General features: G+C 36.4%; 2 protein-coding genes across 5 annotated transcripts in view; both read left to right on the forward strand.

Moving 5' to 3' along the window:
- Positions 1–13,451, forward strand: part of slc6a5 (solute carrier family 6 member 5) — a 30,809-nt gene extending 17,358 nt beyond the window's left edge. For both annotated transcript variants that reach the window (XM_088611673.1, XM_088611672.1), the window contains 9 exons: positions 1,187–1,321; positions 2,124–2,227; positions 3,713–3,837; positions 4,422–4,534; positions 5,940–6,071; positions 6,789–6,888; positions 7,363–7,463; positions 7,983–8,150; positions 9,146–13,451. In XM_088611673.1, the coding sequence (XP_088467799.1) occupies positions 1,187–1,321; positions 2,124–2,227; positions 3,713–3,837; positions 4,422–4,534; positions 5,940–6,071; positions 6,789–6,888; positions 7,363–7,463; positions 7,983–8,150; positions 9,146–9,304 (1,137 nt within the window). In that variant the 3' untranslated portion in view covers positions 9,305–13,451. The remainder of the gene's footprint in view (positions 1–1,186; positions 1,322–2,123; positions 2,228–3,712; positions 3,838–4,421; positions 4,535–5,939; positions 6,072–6,788; positions 6,889–7,362; positions 7,464–7,982; positions 8,151–9,145) is intronic.
- Positions 13,452–14,075: 624 nt separating this feature from the next.
- Positions 14,076–20,782, forward strand: part of LOC148645650 (protein kinase C-binding protein NELL1-like) — a 161,768-nt gene continuing 155,061 nt past the window's right edge. For 2 of the 3 annotated variants that reach the window (XM_088611671.1, XM_088611670.1), the window contains exons 1-2: positions 14,076–14,367; positions 15,373–15,501. In XM_088611671.1, the coding sequence (XP_088467797.1) occupies positions 14,319–14,367; positions 15,373–15,501 (178 nt within the window). In that variant the 5' untranslated portion in view covers positions 14,076–14,318. The remainder of the gene's footprint in view (positions 14,368–15,372; positions 15,502–20,782) is intronic. The other variant, XM_088611669.1, reaches the window with a different exon arrangement.

Here is a 20,782-nt window from a genome sequence, read left to right on the forward strand (position 1 = left end):
TCATCATATCCTGTGCTATATATTAACTGGAGCCTAAATGCAATGAATATGTTTATTATTGATGTATAAAAATCTAATTTGCAATCAGGACCTGGTCAAGAGGCTTACAGCATAGGTACACAGAAATCAAAGCAGTGCAACAAAGAAAATAACTTTCTATAAATCACACATTAGACAAAATGGCAGTGTTAACAATTGCAAGTGTCAAGCGGAATATATTTAATCATACAATCAAAAATCTCCCCAGATACAGACTCATTAGCAGAAGCAAATTAACAAGACTTGAACCCATTTCTGACAGTTGTGCTTGAGAGGCTCACTTGATAAAAACACATATTATATTGTTGTATCATAAAGAAAACTACAATAAGTTAGAGATACAAAGATGTTTTCCCAATTGAAATATCTGTAAAGAAGAAGAAGTAGAAGAATTATCTTATGTTTTTCTTCCCAAATGGTTTCAAAGCACTTTACACATAGGATGGACCCTCTTCATCCTCTCCTGCATTGCAGTCCTTACCCTGTCAGCAAGCAGCAGACCTTAAGCATCATCTAAAGCACTATGCAATAGATCACCTGGAGAAGTGAAAACTTGCTCCACCAGTTGAATTAAAGGAGAACAGTGCAAACCCAGAGTGGACATTAGCCAAGACACTGGGCTAGCACCATGCCATGCCAGGTTAGGTTAATTGTCCAGTGAAGCACTTGTCTCATATGCAGAGAGGGTCAATCAAAGATCACAATGGTGAGTGGCACCAGTGATGCATTTTATGGCAGGATGGTATATACAGTGTAAGACATCAAGCCCACAAGGGAGAGTATGGATGTATACTTAGAGGAAAGTGCTAGACAGGCATCTCAACCTTGGTTTCTGCAGAGCCTGGTGTCTTTGGTGAGATCATTACTATGAAATCTATTAAATTTATATCACTACTGGAATGACTCAGTAGTTGAGAGTTAGTTAAGGGTGTTCTTTAAACTGCATTAGATGCTCTATCGAGAAAAAAAAATGGTCTTGCAGTTTTTCATATCGCCACTAGAGGGACCATACGTCACATTTTGTGATATAATTGGAAAACGCTGCCATCTATTGGTTTGAAATGTAATAGTAGACTTAATTTCACGTCCTCGTGTGATTTGTTAATAAACACTTAATTGTAATGAATTATATGTCATTTTGTTCCAGGTTGTGTATTTTACAGCTACATTCCCTTACGTGGTGCTGGTTATTCTTCTTATCAGAGGAGTCACTCTGCCAGGAGCGGGGTCTGGCATCCTTTACTTTATAACACCCAAATGGGAGAAGCTCAATGATGCTAAGGTAGATGAAAACAGCGTATGCCTGCTTTGTTGTAATCATGTACTTTGAGTGAATTATTGGATGATGCCAGACAAAATGTTCATGTTATTGGAAGAATAGTGGAAAAACAATAGGATTTGTCAATTAGGTCTGGCAACAAAATTCTCCACCTGGAGTGTTATTTGTAAAAACATCCAACACCTGCAGTCTACAAACTTAGAGTGAAAAGCCTTTAAGGGTTAAACTTATGAAATTCTTAATGGCGTCTTCATAAATCTTCAATCATTCCATTATTCCATTTAATCTTTCCATATTCTCCCTCATACCCAAGTTGTGTCCCTGATGGCTTCAGCCTGAAATTGTCTTCCACATAGATAGAAAAACTTACTGCCTTCTGCAGTTGTTAAAGGCTTTATTATAGTATTTTCTAGAGTTTCTGTGTGTTTTATCAATGGTTGTAAAATGTTGGAGCAAATAAATAATAATCCCTGTTGAACGACATTTCCACACACTGTTGTTAACATCAAACGTAACACTGCTGTAAACAAGAGCATTGCTCTCCCTATATTGCAGCTACTTGTGGTTTTAAGCTACAGTAGTACACTGTGTATTAATGAATGAATAAATCATAATAGTGCATTGCAAGAAAAACAGGAGACTGCTGAGAAACTCCAAGGCCAAACAGTGGGGCAATGAGTTATGAGACTCTGGAGTACTGTACTCCAACAGGAAGCACTAATTAATTCACTGTTATCATCTCCCATTGCATTCACGTCCCTCCTTGTTTGTTATGTGATCTGCTAAAACTGTGTTTTGTTACTAGGTGTGGAAGGATGCTGCTACTCAAATTTTCTTCTCCCTATCTGCAGCCTGGGGTGGATTAATCACTCTCTCATCCTACAACAAATTCCACAATAACTGTTACAGGTGAGCCAGACATCTTCCACCCATATGAAAACTTAACAGTGTTCTCCTTTGTTTTCTGTAGATGCTTAAACCACTTGTACACACTTTCATTTCACTGTGTATTTGACTGCTGTTTTGTGTCAACACCTAATTTGTGTGCTGTGTGTATGCTTGGTTGGCGTTATTGCTGTTTATTATGTTTCTTGTCAGGCAAATGGACTGTATTAGTAAAGAACTTAATCTCTTTAGGATTTATGATTGACACTAAGCACTCGGAGGATGTAAATGACTATCTCATAAAATAAAGTGTGTATCAGAGAATTTAAGCTAATAGATAGCATATTTCTTATTTTCTTCTGTTTGTATGCATTTTCACTTTTATATTATCTTTCTCAGACATTGTTAGGAGCAAATAAGAATTGAATGGTTATTTCCTGAAGAAGGAATCACAAAAAATAACAAATATGCCTAAAGATAGACAACAGGGAATAGATTATGAAAACTGTTTCATTATGGAGTTCTTTCAGCTCTGAGCAATGCTGTGAGATGCTGTGATGTGAAGAGAGTTATTGAAAAATAAATTTGACTTGATTTTACTGTATTTAATATTGTGGGTGTCATGGATTTCCCTATCTTGGAAATACTCTGGAAATTTGTAGATATTGAGCAGTATTTTATTTCATTTTCCTAAAAGCCACAGGTCAAAGGTACTAATTTTAGCAACTGAGAATATTTATCAGCATTTCATAAAGCATTTTGGACAAGAATGCTTTTGTCATGTGTAATGAGACCTCTTAATATTTTGGATGTTGTTTTATACATGATGCTGTTTTCCATCATATTAATTACTTGTTAATCATCATATGCCCTCCAGGGAAGATGAAAACATGCTGAGGCAGAATACATTTCCTTGCCTACTGAATGGGATAAATAATACCCACATACTGAGAGTTGTGTCAAAGATTATTGTCGTCATGGGGATAACAAATTTGGTCAAATTCTTGATAATATTTTAACTTCATTCTGTATTAATAATATGCAATGTGAAAACATGAATTATTTCAAACTGCCTGCAGTCTCAAAGACAAATGAAGTTATAGTGTTACCTAAGGTAAGATTTGTGTTTTTTAACTGAAGTAAGTGCAGATGTTCTCTAGAGGGCGCTAGTGGATTAATCGACATCTCACCGGTGTCCACAGTAAAGCAGTTTATTCGCTCTTATTTATGAAAACTCATTCCATGTATTTTCTTAGAATGCATAAATTTTTGCGTTATGGCAACCTGACACTCAATAAAATGAACTTCTTTTATTATTACTACTTCTGAAATTTCTTGCAGCAGTTGATGTTGATGAAGTTTTTAGCATCATTCAGAGCTACAGGGTGATGAGGACTCGTCATGAAAAGCAGGGATCATTATTATTGTAAGGCTGCAAAGTAATGATCATATTGGCTGACTTGCAAAGTTGTTCCTTTCCTTCTTCTCTTTCTTCTTCCTGTTATCCAGGGATACAATAATAGTGACGTGTACAAACAGTGCAACCAGCATCTTCGCAGGGTTTGTCATTTTCTCAGTCATTGGATTCATGGCACATGTGCTGAAAGTGCCTATTGACAGCGTTGCTGATGAAGGTAAAGAGGAAAAGATAGAATGCTGCTTATAAACCTATTTGAGCACTAAATGGATGCCTAAGCGTTAATACTTTTTTTGATGTTGTGAAGTGAAATATTAGCATTTTTCTGCAAAAGTACTACCATGGTATTTTGGAGACAGAATTAATGCTAGATGATAAACAGGATAAATAAAAAATACAGTGCATTTAAAATGCAAACAAAATGTCAATGAAGTCACTGTTTTTGTAGTTGCTTCCTTTGAAACGTATTTTGATATGGATTTTACAGTCATAGTGAAAGTAAGATGCATATACACTGCATTCAGATTTAAAACAGAACTCTCAAAATCTAAAAGCAGCTTTATATTTAATTGACATTTAAAACCCACATGTGCAAGAACAGTAAAGTGCTTGTGCTCACACATCTAGCTTTTTAAGCATGTCATGTATAGAATTTATTATTTAGTTATTGGGGATCTCATTGTGTCTTTTGGATGGATAGTATGTGCTGTGTTCTCAGAGACTGTATGATGTATTTAGGTTGCCATAAATAACACATAAAGCAATCGTGGCACAGGATAATATATGTTTATGTTCTTTCAGGACCTGGTATTGCCTTTGTTGTTTATCCAGAAGCCTTGACTAGGCTTCCTGTCTCTCCATTTTGGGCCATCATTTTCTTCTTGATGTTGTTAACCCTTGGACTGGACACAATGGTAATTGATTTGAAACTCATCATGTGAATCATAAGAATACTAAGTTAACGGAAGTTCCAGGTTGGGTCATTCCACGCTCACCCAACTAGTATGACTGTGGCGACAAATAGCAATCTGTAATACCCTGCAAACATACATACCCTGCAGAAAATATAACCCTGGCTTAAATAGTTAAAACAATATACTTTATTCAGGTCACTTGCTGTTGTATGATTTTTAAATGCTCCTGAATCTTTGTATCCCACATAACTTTTACCCAGGTGTTCAGAAAAATAATCTAACTTTTTTTCCTAAAATAATACACAGATTTAGAAAACCTCAGCATAAACAGTTTCTTAATTAACCAGTTCTTTCACCAGTTATTTTTTAATCTGATAAAGGCAATGATTGATATAGACAATGCCTGAAAAGTTAATGGACAAGAACCTTTGATTAAATTGATTTGCTGGCAGTTGCACGTAAAGGGGCTCCACAGTCTGTCTGTTGTTTAAAGTTTAAGTTAAATGGCACCACTAAAGGTGACTTTGTGATAAAGATGGAATTTGATTGAAACATCCAAGATGAAGCCCGAGTGTACAGTCCAATATTCTGGCCAATCAGCTAAGGGCACTCCATTGCCTTCCTGTTAACCTAGTTCAACTGTTAACCTCAGAGACCAGGAAGGGGGAGAGCAGACTGTAAAAGATGTCAGTGCTTCTTGCTGGACTGACACTGCTGATTACATTTAATCAACAACCCATCCCTGGGTGTGAAGGCTTTAATTAGCAGAATTTGCAGCATATGTAACACTTCCACCGCCAGCAGAGGTGGTCTCACGGATTATTAAATTTGGCGATTTTTGTGTGAAACCTCCCACTGGCATTTAAGTGCTCACCATGGACTCTGGCAATGAGACATTTCTCCCTGAAAGATGACAGGCCCTTCTTGCTGCAGTGAAGTAATGAAGAAAGCTGCATTATTTACGGTAATTTAGTCAGAGTAAAGCAACTCTGTAATCACACTTCTTTTAATTACAATCCTCCTTAATTGGCTGTTACCTGTCAGCTTGAATAGAATTTTGTCATTTTCTGTGTGCATGATGAGACCAAAAAATCGGGAAAACACAGGGGTTGTTTTTGGCTGTATGCAGTATACATATCTGCAAAAATGGAAGACAAAAATGAAATGATCTAACCTGATAAAAGTCCTTTGACTCTGTCTTCGATCACTCTATATTTTGTTTGCTATAGTGAAAATAGTATAACTTCAGTTTCTGTATGGTGTATGTTTTCAGAAGGAGAAGCTCGTCGAAGGTTCCTTTCATGCACATCATCTGCTATGCACTTTCATGATGGATCTCTTGAGTGTTCTGTCTGCTCTGTAATCAGCTGTCTGTAACTCTGTAACTGATTATTTTTCATTTCAGTTTGCCACAATTGAGACAATTGTGACATCAGTGTCTGATGAGTTTCCTAAGTACCTGCGCACACACAAACCTATCTTCACTTTGGTGTGCTGCATCTGCTTTTTTGTGTTGGGGTTTCCCATGATAACAGAGGTAGGCAGTATGTTTTGGCATACAGGAAGACCTGAAGGGCATGATCCCTTTGTTTAGAAATTCTGAAAGACAGATGGAAAACCAGTATGGTTGTTGGGTTGTTTTTAATTGCTTAAAATAAATCTGAACGACATGGCTTATATAGTGGAGTGTATATTACAATGCCATTGGCTCTATCATCAACATCCATGCATCATGTGTAAAAAAACACTTATCTTGTTACTGACATTGACATATTGATGACCTAAGAACTTGTTCAGACATTCCACACATTGCGTGTCAAGCAAGTATGAACAGAAATGAAGTCTTCTGGGGGGGTCAAAACTAGTGGGTCTGCCTAGTAGGGAGTATTATTAAAGCTTACAGTGAAAAACTGCTTCCCAGTTCTGGAATATCTATTAATCCCTCTGATTCAGAGAATGTTTAATAATAGATGTCTACTGCGCAAAGCAGATATTCTGTACAGTATGTAGGGTACTGATTAGAAGGGGTATGCCTGTAAGGCTTTTCAAAGCAATAAAGCCATCTCATTCAAACAGGGCTATACTAAAGCTCAAAAGTAACACAATAATGGGAATGATTATTTAACACATCTGATAGCAACAGATATCTTAAATTTTGTATGTAATTAAAAGTAATATAATATTGAAGTGCTCTTTTTCTCTTTTGTATGTCTTTTGTAATACAATGTTATTGTCTTTCTGTTTTCATGGACAGAGTGGTATGTACATGTTGCAGCTAGTGGATACATATGCTGCCTCATATTCGCTTGTAATCATCGCCATTTTTGAATTGGTTGGAATTTCATATATATATGGTAAGACATAAAATAGAGATGTAAAACATCCAAAGCACTTATAGCTTATATGATTACTTATGTCCATTTTTGCATTTTTGAAAGCTGAGCTGCTTTGTTATATTGTCTCCAAATCTGGTGCCAAAAAGATGGGAGACTACTCTTTTGAGACCACTAGGTGGCTCTATTACCTTTACTGTGGATCTTCATGTCCACTTAAATTCCCTGTTTGTCCACTTAAATTTCCTGTAGTTATTAACCGAAGGCAACTTTAATTAGGCTCCCACTGTGGAGATTCAGATAAATGGGGTCCCTGCATTTCTTAAGAAAATAATAAACAGTACTGTTTGTTTCGGAGGGAAGGAAATCTCTGTGTAATGGTGTAGTTACAAAAATGTGAAGTTATGTCATTACGTGTGCTAACACACTCATAAATGAATTATCAGTTGAGCACTGGTGTTACTGACTATTACGTTTCCCCGAATATCATTTTAGGGTTGCAGAGATTCTGTGAAGACATTGAAATGATGATTGGTTTTCAACCAAACAAGTTCTGGAGAATTTGCTGGGCTTTTGTCACTCCAACAATTCTTACAGTATGTATCAGTGTATTTGTCTTGATTTGTTCCTTAAAATGATAAGACTTAATTTCATATGTCATTGTGAATAACCTTGCCTGCCTAATATCTGTGAAAAAAGATGAAATGTTGTATTATTTGAAAAATATGTAAAGAAAAATTACAAAATACAAATACAAAATGTGCATTTTAGGAAATGCATAGAGACTATGTTTTCGTCTGTAACTGCACACTGTTTTGCTTATGTAGGAAATCACTATGTTAGGCATGACTAGGTTATGGTCTGTGGTTTTGACTAATACGTGCCTCAGAATATAATATCTTCTAAGTATTGGAAAAGAAGGGAATCAGTGTAATAGTTAAATGTGGGTGATTTATTGCTGTTTAAACATTAAATGACATCCCATGCATCAGTGTTATTACAACTGACTCTGCTATCAATGACCTTGGGATTATTATAAACTACTTATAGGTACAGCGTGCTGGCAACATATTAGTTAAAGATGAGTAAGAGAGCCTGTTATCATTTGCTTTCAGTTCATTCTGTGCTTGAGCTTCTACCAGTGGAAGGTTATGACCTATGAAGACTACACGTATCCTACCTGGTCCATGGTTATGGGGTGGCTGATGGTTGTGTGTTCTGTCATCTGGATTCCCATTATGTTTGTGATTAAAATGCATCTAGCTCCTGGCTCTTTCATTGAGGTAAGGAAATAGAATGGAATTGTCGCTGTAGTCTTTACACATGAGAAACAAATGGTTCTTCAGGCTCCACAATTAATAGAATCAATAGCCTGATCTCTCTTATTAAATTGAAGTGGAGGGTACTGGGTTAGCATTAATTTGTATATTACAGAGGTAGTCCAGTGGGCACATTTAAATACACTGATTAATCTGTAAAAATGGCCTTCAGCAAGCACAGCATGCTGTTTGTGCATGTTGAAATTTCCTAAGCCACTTGACAAGAGAGTATCAAACAGAAAAGGAAAAGCAGATTGTTCTGGCACATTCAATGAAGCGCTTGCAGCACCGTGTTTGGAATAGCAAAATATGTATGTTTTTTCTGCTGCAAAGAAGCTAAACAAACATGATTTGTTTGGAAGACATTATAACTTATAAGGTATAATGAGCTACGATGAAAAGGATAGAACTTTTAGAGTGTGCAGAAAAAGCCTATGGACCTTTTTAAATCGATAATTGCATGCAATGAATATGCTCTGCTGGATCATTTCATTATCTAAAAAGCAAATACTGGGCTTTTGCTGGATATTCATCTTTATTGATGATCAATTAGCAAAGTGCAATGTGAAAGAGTTGCAGCAGCTAAACATGGAACTAACTGCAGTATATCAAAGTAATTGTGCTACATGTAAAGAGGAATGTTTTCTAAATGGAACTTGGGTTTAAAAGTAGTTTTTGAAAATCACTGCAAAAAAACACATCTATTTTTTATGCATGCACTTTATGCAAGTAATACAACTTGATTAAACAAATAAAAGGCTAGGCTTGAAAAGATAACATATGTTTATCCCATGAGCATCTGTGTGAAACACCTGCCTCCTGCTGCATGTAAATGAAGGATACAGAGGTAGGAACCTTGGTCAAGTGGGGTTCATGGCATGTGTGTTTTTGCAAAATGTTGAATTAACCATCCAATTCCATTATCAATAAAAAAATAATGAATCCTCTCAATTTTTCAGAGGCTTAAGTTGGTCTGCTCCCCACAACCAGACTGGGGTCCCTTCTTGTCCAAACACCGCGGAGAACGTTACAAGAACATGATCGATCCGCTGGGAACCAACTCTCTGGGACTCAAACTACCACCAAAGGATTTTGAGCTTGGATCTCAGTTGCAATAACTGTTGTTGTCATATATATACAGTATATGACTCGGCACTATCTGTCCTATGGTATCCCCATTACTCCTTCCTATTATAGTTCCCTTTCCGACTGCAGGACGTTACTTTCCAAAGTGTCCTGTAGTCTGGACCATGTGCCACTTTGCTTTCTAGAACTCTTCATCTCTGTGGCTTCCATAAGTAAACCAAGCTTTTGCCTAACGTGCACATCTAGTGTTGATGCATTATCTTTTCAGTGAGGTCTGATAACCAGACAGTGTGCTAATTTAGAGTAATCTGGCTTTAGGCATAGATCTAAGGCTAGATTTAATGCACCTCTAACATATGTTTCTTTTTCCAACTTGTAACATAACTGGTACAAACTGCAAGTTTATATGCCCTGTTATAATTCATTGACCTCTATAAAATGCTAGAAAAAGAAAACTGACATTTCTAAGTACCTGTTTATGGGCTAAACAGTATTTTAATTTTATTTTAAAAAGAACAAAAATGAGTAAACTCTTTATGGTATTACTAGTGGAGTCCACTTGCAGTTTCATTTTTAACTTTTAATTTATTACCCCATTATCTTAACTTTCACCTCGTAATTTTTCACAATTTGTTCATTTAACTTGTTATACATTCTTATACTATCACATATCTAATTAAAAATCTGTAATTTGTGCCTACTTCTATACTATGACCATATTATTTTTTCTCTGTGCTCCGTTTTCCATAATTATTTGTTTTAATATTAAGTTTTAATTACAGTAGCCCTATTCTTGAATACTTCTGCATTGTAGAGTCTAGATGTATTTTTCTCTCTTCACTAAAGGGGAAATGAACTGTGCCCCACATCTATATATAAACTTTAGAATACATATTCTCTCTTATGCTAGTTTAAGATAGATGAATTGTCATTGAGATTTTAATTCACAATATCTAATTAAAACCAGTATTTCCTCCTTTACAAAAACAAAAAAAGCCACTTACCATACTATGCTGAAAAATTGCACTTTGCAATTTTAAATATATTTGACAGCCATATATGTGTACATAAAATTATATACAATATTTACTGAGAAACCATATATGTTGTGATTTATGAAATTTGTGATATAATTTCCCCTTACAAGTTCATGTAGATATTCCCAGTAGGTTTAGAGCAATGAGTAAGAGAGGATCTGTATAACTCTAATTTGCAAATTGTCTATTTAATTGTAACTTTTTAAAAAGTGATCAGTGTTCATGTAGTGTGTGCTAGTGTTGTCATGTCCCTATGAGTATCTTATGAAACTGTAGAGATGGTGAGAATAGAAATAGTTTAGAAACAACTTTTTCTGAAACTGTTATAGTTTGAATTCCTCTAGTGGACTTCTGGGGACTGCTTTGCCATTGAATTGTCTGTCTTCATGTTACAGGGTCTCAGGTAAACTTAATTTCAGAAACTGCATTTCTAGATGTAGTATAGTGCCATCACCATTTAGGGAAATATGGAATGCTATGACTTATCTGATTTCACCTATTGCTTTCTGAGAATTTAAAAACATGCATTCATCTCATTAAAAAATGAAAAGAAAGAAATCACAACAATCAAACAAATGATGCTACCATCAAAAATAGCTCTAGCTTCTTGTGGTCTGTTTGGGGGGAAAAGTCTCTTATCTTTTGGAAGCCATCATGGTCATTTTGTTTACGAAGAATGCTTTCATTATAAGCAGGTTAATGTTCATGCCAAAAGCTGTAACAGAAATTTCAAGGCATATGTAGTTAACCAGTTATTACCACATTTCTGTGTGCTGTTGAAACTAAACCTAACTTGTATGTCCTTTACCTATATGCTTATCTTCTTAATGGAACCAGTCATCCTTTGATTTAAATGCTTTTTACTCTTGAAGCTAAAGTTGTTTAGTGGATACACAATAATGTTAGTTAAAATAACATTTCTAAACCTCACAGCTGAAGAACCTGTCAAGGAAACAGAACAAAAGCATTCCACAATAATTTAACAGCATGATGTAACAGTAGCAAAAACTGGTTTTATAAAGCATTGCATCTGAACAGATGTTCTGCTCTTTGTAAAGAAGATGGGGGGAAAAGCAAGAAAATATATTCCCTGTTGCTTTCGTATTTGTAGTGAAGTGTGGCTTTTACAACATTTCATATAAATTCAGTGTGTTTCCTTTGGGTGTGTAGATGTGCCTTGCTCCTGCTGGGTTCATGAATACTCTGTTGTTATTTTTACATTTATCATAAAGTATTAGTACATCTGGAATTGCACTGATTTATTTTATTGTGCATTTAATGCTCTTTTCTAGGCATATTTTAGATTGATTTTGATCACTCATTCTTTAAGGCAGGATTCCCTTTTTACCAATCATTACCATACTACCAATGCATGTTGAACACAAGACAGCTTTTTTTGAAGATACCATGAGCTCTGCATTATCTGCTCTTTGGAGTAGCAGAACATCTGGATTAAGCCTGGTTCATGTTATTGGATCCAGCTCTCAGAATCTCAACACCATAAGTGCTATGGCTTCTGTCAGCTGTATACACAGACACCAGCTACTGCTGTGCAGTCACACTCAAATATAAAACATTCCAATCAGTTATGTCTCTGTATCTTGCTGTTGGGTTGATGAATCATAATTTCCTTATTTAAGCTTTTCAACCATTGCAGTAGATATAACTTGGTAAATTTCTTATGTTCTGTGACAAACATGCACAAGTAAATCAATACAATAAATAATACAATAAAACTATTTAATCTTAGTATAAAAACAGCCCAGGATATTCTCTTTTTGTTGTTTGCACCCCTTTTTTCAAAGGTTTAAAAGGTTAAAAAAGGCCTATTTTTTGACCAGAGCTAATCAACATCCAAGTATTTTAATCTATTCCATTACAGAATGTTAAGTATTTAAATTGACACACAGCCAATAAAATAATTCCACACCAGTTTTGACAGTTAATGGAATAGGTTTGATAGGCCTGACTTTTATGCAGCTGCATGGAAGTTAATTGAAAATAAAGACCTTTTTAGTTTGCTTTAATTATTCTTGTAATTCACAGAAGCCTGCTTCATGATGAAAAAAACAAACATGTCAGGCTATTTTTTTCTTTTTTTTCATCTAGAAAGGAATAAAAATAATGGTATTGTTTTCTAAGGGAGGATAGTCACAGATAGGGTGATAAATTCTGAACTACCGAAAGTGTTTCTCTCATAATAAAATCCCAGTGGGGTGTAGATCACAGACTGCAGTCCCTGCTCTGAATTATTTCCTGTTCCTTTTCTGTTTTCTAAACATTTTTAATTCTTTGCCATATTTTGTATTTCAGCAGGTACATTTACCCCCTCCATCAGCCATTAGTTCCTCTTGCATGTCTTCCCTATTTCCTTGCTGGGACAGAGTTTGCTGTCACTTCTCTGGAGTTTTGGCATGCGGAGAAGGTTAACTTTTAACCTGATATTTCTGTTTACTGTACAGTATGTCATTTTACGTATGCCTACAAGTCAACTTTAGGCAGTAGATAACCAAAGAAGGAGAGCTTTATGAAGGGTTAACAAGGAAACAAATATTTGAAAGACTGAGAAACTGCCAGTCATATCTCATTTGTGTGCATTAATCTTTGCCATCATGTTACAAGACATTTTCAGGTAGCCATTGGCCTTATAGATGTCTTCTGATTTTAGAATATTGTATGTAATTGAATAATAGATACAGAGTAGCCTATAGTCTGCCATATATATTGAATCTCTTATCTAGTGTATGTTGTGTCTTTTTGGCACTTTATTGTGGACCTATCGCTGTATAGGTTTAATTCCTAATTACTTGCGTAATGTCATATTTATGTGCGTTCTATGTGAGGTACTGCTGCCTATGGATATAGATATGTACCTCATTCAGGTCATGAAATATGTTTATTTGCCATACAGAGTATAAATATATAAATATTAAGTTTTGAATCATATATTACATGAGAAATGCATTATTTATTTTGAAATGTCATTAATTCTTGAGGCCCTACCTCAGATTTTTGTATTTATGTATACAAATGCAATTTATGTATTATATCTTTGCCAATATTATGATGTGAAAAAATTAGAGTTTATCCTATAATGTATAACTTCTAAAACCATTAAATAAATGTCAATGTTTTAAACGTCGATGCTGCGTTGTTGCTTTTTTCCCCAGACAACACGACATTCAGGGGAGCTCTGCTGTGCGAGGGTAATCGTGATAACTGATGACCACAAGAGCACATCTCCCTGGAGCAATCTGATTGTATTCCTTCGCTTATAAAGACCCTAAATTCCTCAGAGAGGATGGGGATAGTGTGGAAGGGGGCGAGTGAACACTTACCCGTGTTGATCTGCCCCTTAAGTACCTAGGAAAGGTTGCAGAATAGAGGAGGCTATTTGGCCCAGCAAACTCCCCCCAAAAAGTTTGGGGGAACACGAAATATTAAACTTGCATACAAAGCTTATTGACTAATTGCGTTTGCTTTCGTAAATCTGAAGTGAAATCAAACACCTGCAAAACCCGATCCAATTGTCTAACGCGACAATCAGTTTTAATTATTATTGCGATTTTTGCTCTCACACCTTTTGCAGGAAATCTTCCCTTTTTATCACCCTTCGCTTCATCTGATCACCGAACTGGGGCTTTCTATTTTATCTGCAGGGGAAGGCTGGGCCATGAAAAAACAAAAAGTGAAAAATCAAACGGCAGCCGTTGGCTCCGTAATGAAGAAAGCAAAAGGAGCTGCAATATTCATCTACAGCTGCAGCTCCCGAATCCCCCAGCACAAGCCTTTATGAGGTTTATAGGTCAATTACGGCTCAGTAACTAGGATGCTGACGGGTCCCCTGTTTCGCTAAGTTGGACTATTCCAGTCAGCTACATCCAACACCGGTGGAGCTAACACAGTTTTCAAGACGTACACGGAGCAGGTCAAGTTTGGATTTCTGTGGAAACCTGCATCTTTTGGGTATCTTAAAGGAACTGTACATAGTTATACGCAGTGCATACAAATGGATGTTTTCGTGGCGATTTTACCCGTTCTGCTTGCTGTAAAACCAGGTAGGTAATTTGGAAGAACAAAAAAACAATACAGAAGATGTTACTAGGCGGTTTAGAATATTGAAGGCGTGATGTCTAACGGGGATTTGTTCTGAGAAGGAGGAATTTCTTGTTTGCATAGATTTTTTTTTTCTTTCGTGTGTGCTATAACCCTGTATCCTTTTTGTGTCTCCCTACTGAAGCTGTAGCGTTCGCCACGCTTCTAGGTCATACATGATTATTTGTTTGTATCTTTAACAAAACTTCAACAGTGTTGCTAGGTCTGAAAAAAAGAAACAACCGCAACAATTTAACGAATTAGTGGATATTTCTTCTGCCTCAGCTAGGCGTATATATTAAATTGTCTGTATTAAAACCTCATGGGGAAAGTAAGGTACCTATTGCGTCTTGAAAACACTTCGTGTTTGGGGAGCACTTACTGGGCTAGATTTTGTGTTTTAACATATAAAGGGACGTTACGTTATATTCAACATAAACTGAATTTGAAGAGCGAATTATGTTAATTTTAACGAAACATGCACTGCTCAACATAAGTTGTAATGACGGGAAATTTTAGAAATGTGATTATTTCCTCTGAGCAAAAGTTCGTGCGCAATGAAAGACGCATACATACATACATTATTTATAGGGAAATGTAATTATTAGTGATTTTTCGATATAGAAATCTTAGATAAATTGTTCGTAGATGCAAACCCCACTGCAGACCTAAAGCACTCATTGTAACATTTCTGTTCCCTATTGACTTTTTTTAACAAGTGCGCAAGGGAATTATTTCGCACAACGCAAGCTTTGTAGAACCATAGGACGAATAAATAAATCCCTTTCTAGATACAGGGTATTACCATTTTAGATTTTTTAACACATAATTTATCCATGTGAGATATATGAATGTAGTATAAAACAGAGTAAAACATAGAGCAACCACCGTTAATGAAAACCGTTCCTTCCTCCACGGTGTGCTTCCTGTGTTGGCTATTTCTGATTAAACACCGCATGTTTCTTCAGTTCTAGGGTTTGGAGTCGACCCTGATATGCAAATTGATATCATCAGTGAGCTGGATTTCGCAAATGCAACTTTTGGAATAACTCAAGTCCCGGGACTGCACAACAACAGCAAAGCGTTCCTATTTAAAGGTAATGGTAGCCTATGTATTTTTATGCATAGAGCACAATACAATAAAATGAAGAAAACGGCTCGTCTTTTATGAGGGGTGGTGATATTTTGTAAATGAGAAAATAAAATACGCCCTCCAGGGGACCAAAGATCGACTTTCCGTTAAAGTTCCAGTATTGTATAAATCACAGCGAAAATCTGAATTTTGCAGCTCTTGGGAACAGACATTGTACGCAACAAACTGCTTTATTTTCAAACCTTCTTATTATTGAGTAATCAAAGGGTCACATTGGATCAGCTGCACACAAAAGCAGTGCACTGCACGACAGTATCAGCGTTGATTGTTCCTTTCTTTCATGTGCTTTACTCTGATGGAATCCTAAAAATTCAGAGCAATAGTGGCAGTGTGATGCCACATAAACTTGAACAGCACCCAGAGAATTTCTTGTTAATGTTTTTTTTTTCGTGCCGCTGATAGTTGGATTGAATCCAGATTTAGTGTAGGACAGAAATTAATTACGGAATTATTGGGAGTATGATTTATGGCGTTAATTTACCTCATAAAACGGCTTTAAACACCGTAATTAAGATAGCATTTCTAGCGAACTACGTGAGAGAGTGAGGTTTGCTTCTGCAAATTAATCCTGCCATAGAAAAGAAAGTTAGGTTACAGACTAGACAGAAAACTAAGATGGCAAGTTTGTAAATTGTTTTTTACCTCTTTGCAGATACTTCGGAGTATTTTGTTTTTAGCTGCGATAGATTTGGTATTTCTCCTTACTGTAATTTAAGATTCATGGAAGGAATATACCAGGCATGCTGTGGGTTATATTTGAGATTAAGAATCCTGTTAGTTCTGCTTTGCTTTGCCCAGCGGTAAGCAGGGGCAGCCAATCTGCCTTCTGAAGGTGGTCTTATTTTTGGTGTTCAACCAAGAAAAGTCCCAGGAGTACTGTCTGATAATTACTTCACATTTAATGTGTCCCTTACAGCTGCTGCTTTCTCATTTTCTGCTTCATGTATACTTAAAATGTATGACTGATATGGTAACATCATGAATATTTCATGTAAAATTAGTGCTCATACTCAAGGACTTGTGGGTGGATATTTTTATCCATATATCAGATCAAAAGTGAGAAATATTTGTACTTGTGCTGGGGTAATGATGTCTTCAGATTGCTGTGAATTGAAGCCTTGTAATTGGTAGCATTTGCTTTGTATTCTAAGTGAATTAATTATGAAAGATATTTGTCGGAGGAAGGAAATATCACACAGACGTTTTTTACCCAATAAAAAAACTGAATTCAGGATTTGGATAAATTATTCATTGCAGACATTATTTATGACTTTTTAAATATGTATAGTTTGCTGCTTATTAATAGACGATTACAAGATGGTATGACTGCTGTGTATAGCAAATTAAACAAAACTAGTGATTTAATGTACTGAGAAACCTTTCACTGGGAAGTTATGATGTAGATGAGAGTTTTCAGATCTGTGTTCTTAAGTTGAGGTGCATGACTGCTCAGCAATACTCAGTATTTTCTGTACAGAGCTCAGTTGTCTTCCAATCACATTCAAATTCACATCAGTCATTACACTTTTTTTTCACTCCTTGAATTGATTTTGCACTCTGGTTTATCTGACAACATACTTTGCTGACAGGTGATTCTGTGCTTCATGAATTAAGTTTGCAGCTTAATGTATTTTTTCTTGCAACTGAAGGTACAGATCATATAAGCATTCCGAGTCTACAAACATTTGTGGGAATAATGGAATTTCCTGAAGTATGGTCATTTTTGAGATTGCAGTGCACTGCTGCACGTCCTTCCTCTATGTGATGGCACGAGGGGAAAATACAGCAAAATCAATCTTGTCTGACCTTTTGTTATTCTTTGTTCACATTATGCATACCTAAGCACCAGCAGCAGGATGTTGCTTGAAAACTAACAGCATCACAAAGTTACTGGGAGACATATAGAAATATGCTTTTATCCAACATGCTAAAAACTTTCCTTACTGTTAACCATTCCACTTCCTCCCATTATCCGGAAGAGCCTTAATCCTGGTTATGATAGGAGCAACCCAGAGCCTATCCGGGATGCGTAAAGAGCAAGGTGGGATTGCACACCAATAGATCACAGGGTCACATGCACATACGCAAGGCAATTTAGAAATGCCATTTACCTAGTCAGCATGTTTTTGGGAGGTGTGAGGAATTGCAAGTTATTGATTATTTAAATAAATTTTAAGGAAACTCCTGAAGTTGAGCATTGAAGGGTATTCATATACAGTATTTCTCATAGATTATTTCTAAATAAATCAAATGAACAAAACCTTCTCTTGATAAATTGATGATTTGTCCAACTTTGTAAGTAATATTAAGTGTTGGAGTCTCCTGCCCTAAAGGGTGCAGATTGGAATCGGGGCTGTGCCATTATTGGACTGTGGCAGGGATTCCTGGAGCAGTGCATTGTGAACTGAGTGCCACCAGGGTGGGGCAAGCTGTTGTCATGCGGGTTATTCTAGGCTCGCTTCACAACAGCGAGTTCTCCTGTGGCTTGCCAGTCACCTGTGAATAGGCTGTGCAGTCTCTGAAAGATGCATCGGCCCTTTAAGTTTGAAAAGAGGTAGGTGACTTGGCAGTTCACGCTACGGAGGATGTGTTTTGTCTTTTCATTTGGCAAAAAAACGATGACAATGCAATCTGCACAGACCGGTGCAGACAGGTGCCTGAGACGGGACTCAAACCCCATACCCTGGAGCTGTGAGACAGCAATACTGAGTATCATGCCATTGTAGTACCCAGTTACAGAATCTATACATTTCTAAATCCTGCTCTGGTTCCTCTATAGATCTGTTTATTTTGTGCAGTGTAGCTGCAGACCACATATTGCCTTGCAAGAGATAAAATGAAAAATGACCAGTTTTAATAGTGTATAGATACACTTGGGGGCATGAATATGTTTCAATTCGTTTTTTTTCCTTTCACTTTAGGAAAGAGAAGAATCTGTTAAATTAGCTTAGAAAAGATGCTTCCTGGACACGGGTGAATGGAATTGCTTTCTTTTTCTTTGACAAGTTGTCAGCCACTTGTTAGTTTTATTCAGATCTGTGCATAATTCTTGAGCCCTCCCCCAATCCTTTTGAAGGAACGACAGCAAAGTGTCGTGATTTGAGTGTAGGTGTTGTCAAGTCAGCCATTCGCCTTGAAAAGAAATTTAAAAAGTAAAAAGATTTGATGAAATAATCTTGTAAAATTTAAAATGTTCCTGATCTGCTAATAATACAATTTTGCACGTTAAGATATTTAAATGGTAAGGTTTAATGTTCTATGTTTAGCATAAAATATCGCAATCACAAAACAAAATAATTCATAATAATTAAAATGCATGCAATAAACCTCTCTAGCTTAATGTGTATTATTTAATAAATATTAAAAAAATAGATATTTGTTGTAACTAACAGCTTAGTGAAGAAAATGCAGCTTGTTTTTTTTTTTCTCATTTGGACAATATTTACCACCAGTTCCCTGAAGAAATGCTGTGTACTGGGAGCAATAACATGAGTTATAAATAGCACTTGTGAGTGATTAATAAACAGCATAAGTGTATACTGGTACAAAATGGATGATTTTGTGATGTGCAGGAAAATGGTAAAATCTCAGGTACACTTAATAGGAAGGAAACACATTAAAATTCTCATTTGCACAGTCCCTCTGGTACCCATAGGTCTTTCACAAACCTTGTGGGATCCTGTCTGAAGCTCACAACTCTTGCACTGTATTGGAGAACATTTCTCCTCCAGTCTTTCACTGCTCTGTACCGACCTAAAATCTCATTAACCAGAAACATGGCTATTTTGATGGCTTGTTTTGGGGAAAAAAACAAATTAAGGTGAGAATAATTTAAGGCTGCTGTATAGCTTGGCTCTGAGATTATTTTCTGAAAGTTTGACCGTTTTTGGAATTCACACGGTGAAGGAGGTTGGCTAACCTCCAGGGGAAATATAAACCCAAAGGGGATAATTTCACTGCTGATAGTGCACCCTGAAAGATTGCTAGAGGCAAATTGATGCAAATAATGCTTCAGTTAAGATTATAATTCCTACTTTCCAGGTCTTCTGTTATTGATTTTCTCGTTGTCCTTGTTTTAAAGATACTGTTCAGAATTTCTCTTTACTTTTGGGCTTTGGATTTTAGAGCTTTTGATTAGTTTTGCAGACAGTGAAGCTTAGCCAATACTGGAGACCCCCTCTATGACCCTCATTATTAGCCCTTGTGCTAAGCAAAACCTTATAATAGAGTGTTATGGGATGTATATTTAAGGTGATGCATATTTGTTTCCTGTTATTAAAAAGGCCATTCAACTGCTTGTACAGTATTAATTTAGAGCTTTTACCTAGAGTGTGGGAGTCACATACACACATTTGTTTTTCGATTTATGTGAGGACTTCCCATTGACTCCTATTCTATTCACAGTACTATTTTTGACATGGGGTGAAAGAACATAAGAAAGGGTCCAAATGCAAGGAAACCATTTGGCCCCCTAGCCCATTTGAGGCAGCTAATTGACGATCTTATCCTTTATTTATTAAAAAATCAGTTCCAGCATCCTGGCTTGGCAGCTTGTTCCAGACAATTCTCTCCGTAATACAAGTACCAACTTTGTAATAAAAAGTGATTTACATTACATGGACATCCTCTTCATGAATAATTCGTGCATGATTTACTATCTTTGTGGGTATATATTTTTTTCAAATTGTGTCCTTATATTAATAGGCAAACCTGCGTGCACAGCCATACTAAATCAGGATGGGACAATCCTAAATGCTTAAACCAGGATTTGTCTCGTGGATAATTTGTGATGTCGGAGAAATCATCTTAAATGCTGTTGTTTTACTTTGCTGTTTTCAGTAACTGTTTCATGGAGTATCGTGCTATAGTGTTACTGCTCTAGCCAAAAGCACAGTGCTGTGGGGACACATGTGGCACAAATTTTCAAGTGAAAGCCCATGCCAAATACAGGAACTGACAGCTCAGGAGGGAGTGTGAGGAGGCTATTAGCATCCAAGGCACGCTGGCTGTCACTGAACCCTCTGCAATGGAGGCTATCAAACTTTTCATATTTTATTCATGAGTTGTGGGCTGTTCCAGCAGAGGATGTGAAGCTGCGCTCTCTCACATCACCGTGCAATAATCATAAAAAATATTTACATGGTATTAATTCTTTATTACAGAAGGACAACAGTTTTTTTTTTCCAGGAAGAAATGTTTCCATAGCCCCTCTTGAAAAGGAAAGG

The sequence above is a fragment of the Lepisosteus platostomus genome, chromosome 18 (genome assembly GCF_059453375.1).
Source record: "Lepisosteus platostomus isolate fLepPlt1 chromosome 18, fLepPlt1.hap1, whole genome shotgun sequence".
Classification (NCBI taxonomy): Eukaryota; Metazoa; Chordata; class Actinopteri; order Semionotiformes; family Lepisosteidae; genus Lepisosteus; species Lepisosteus platostomus.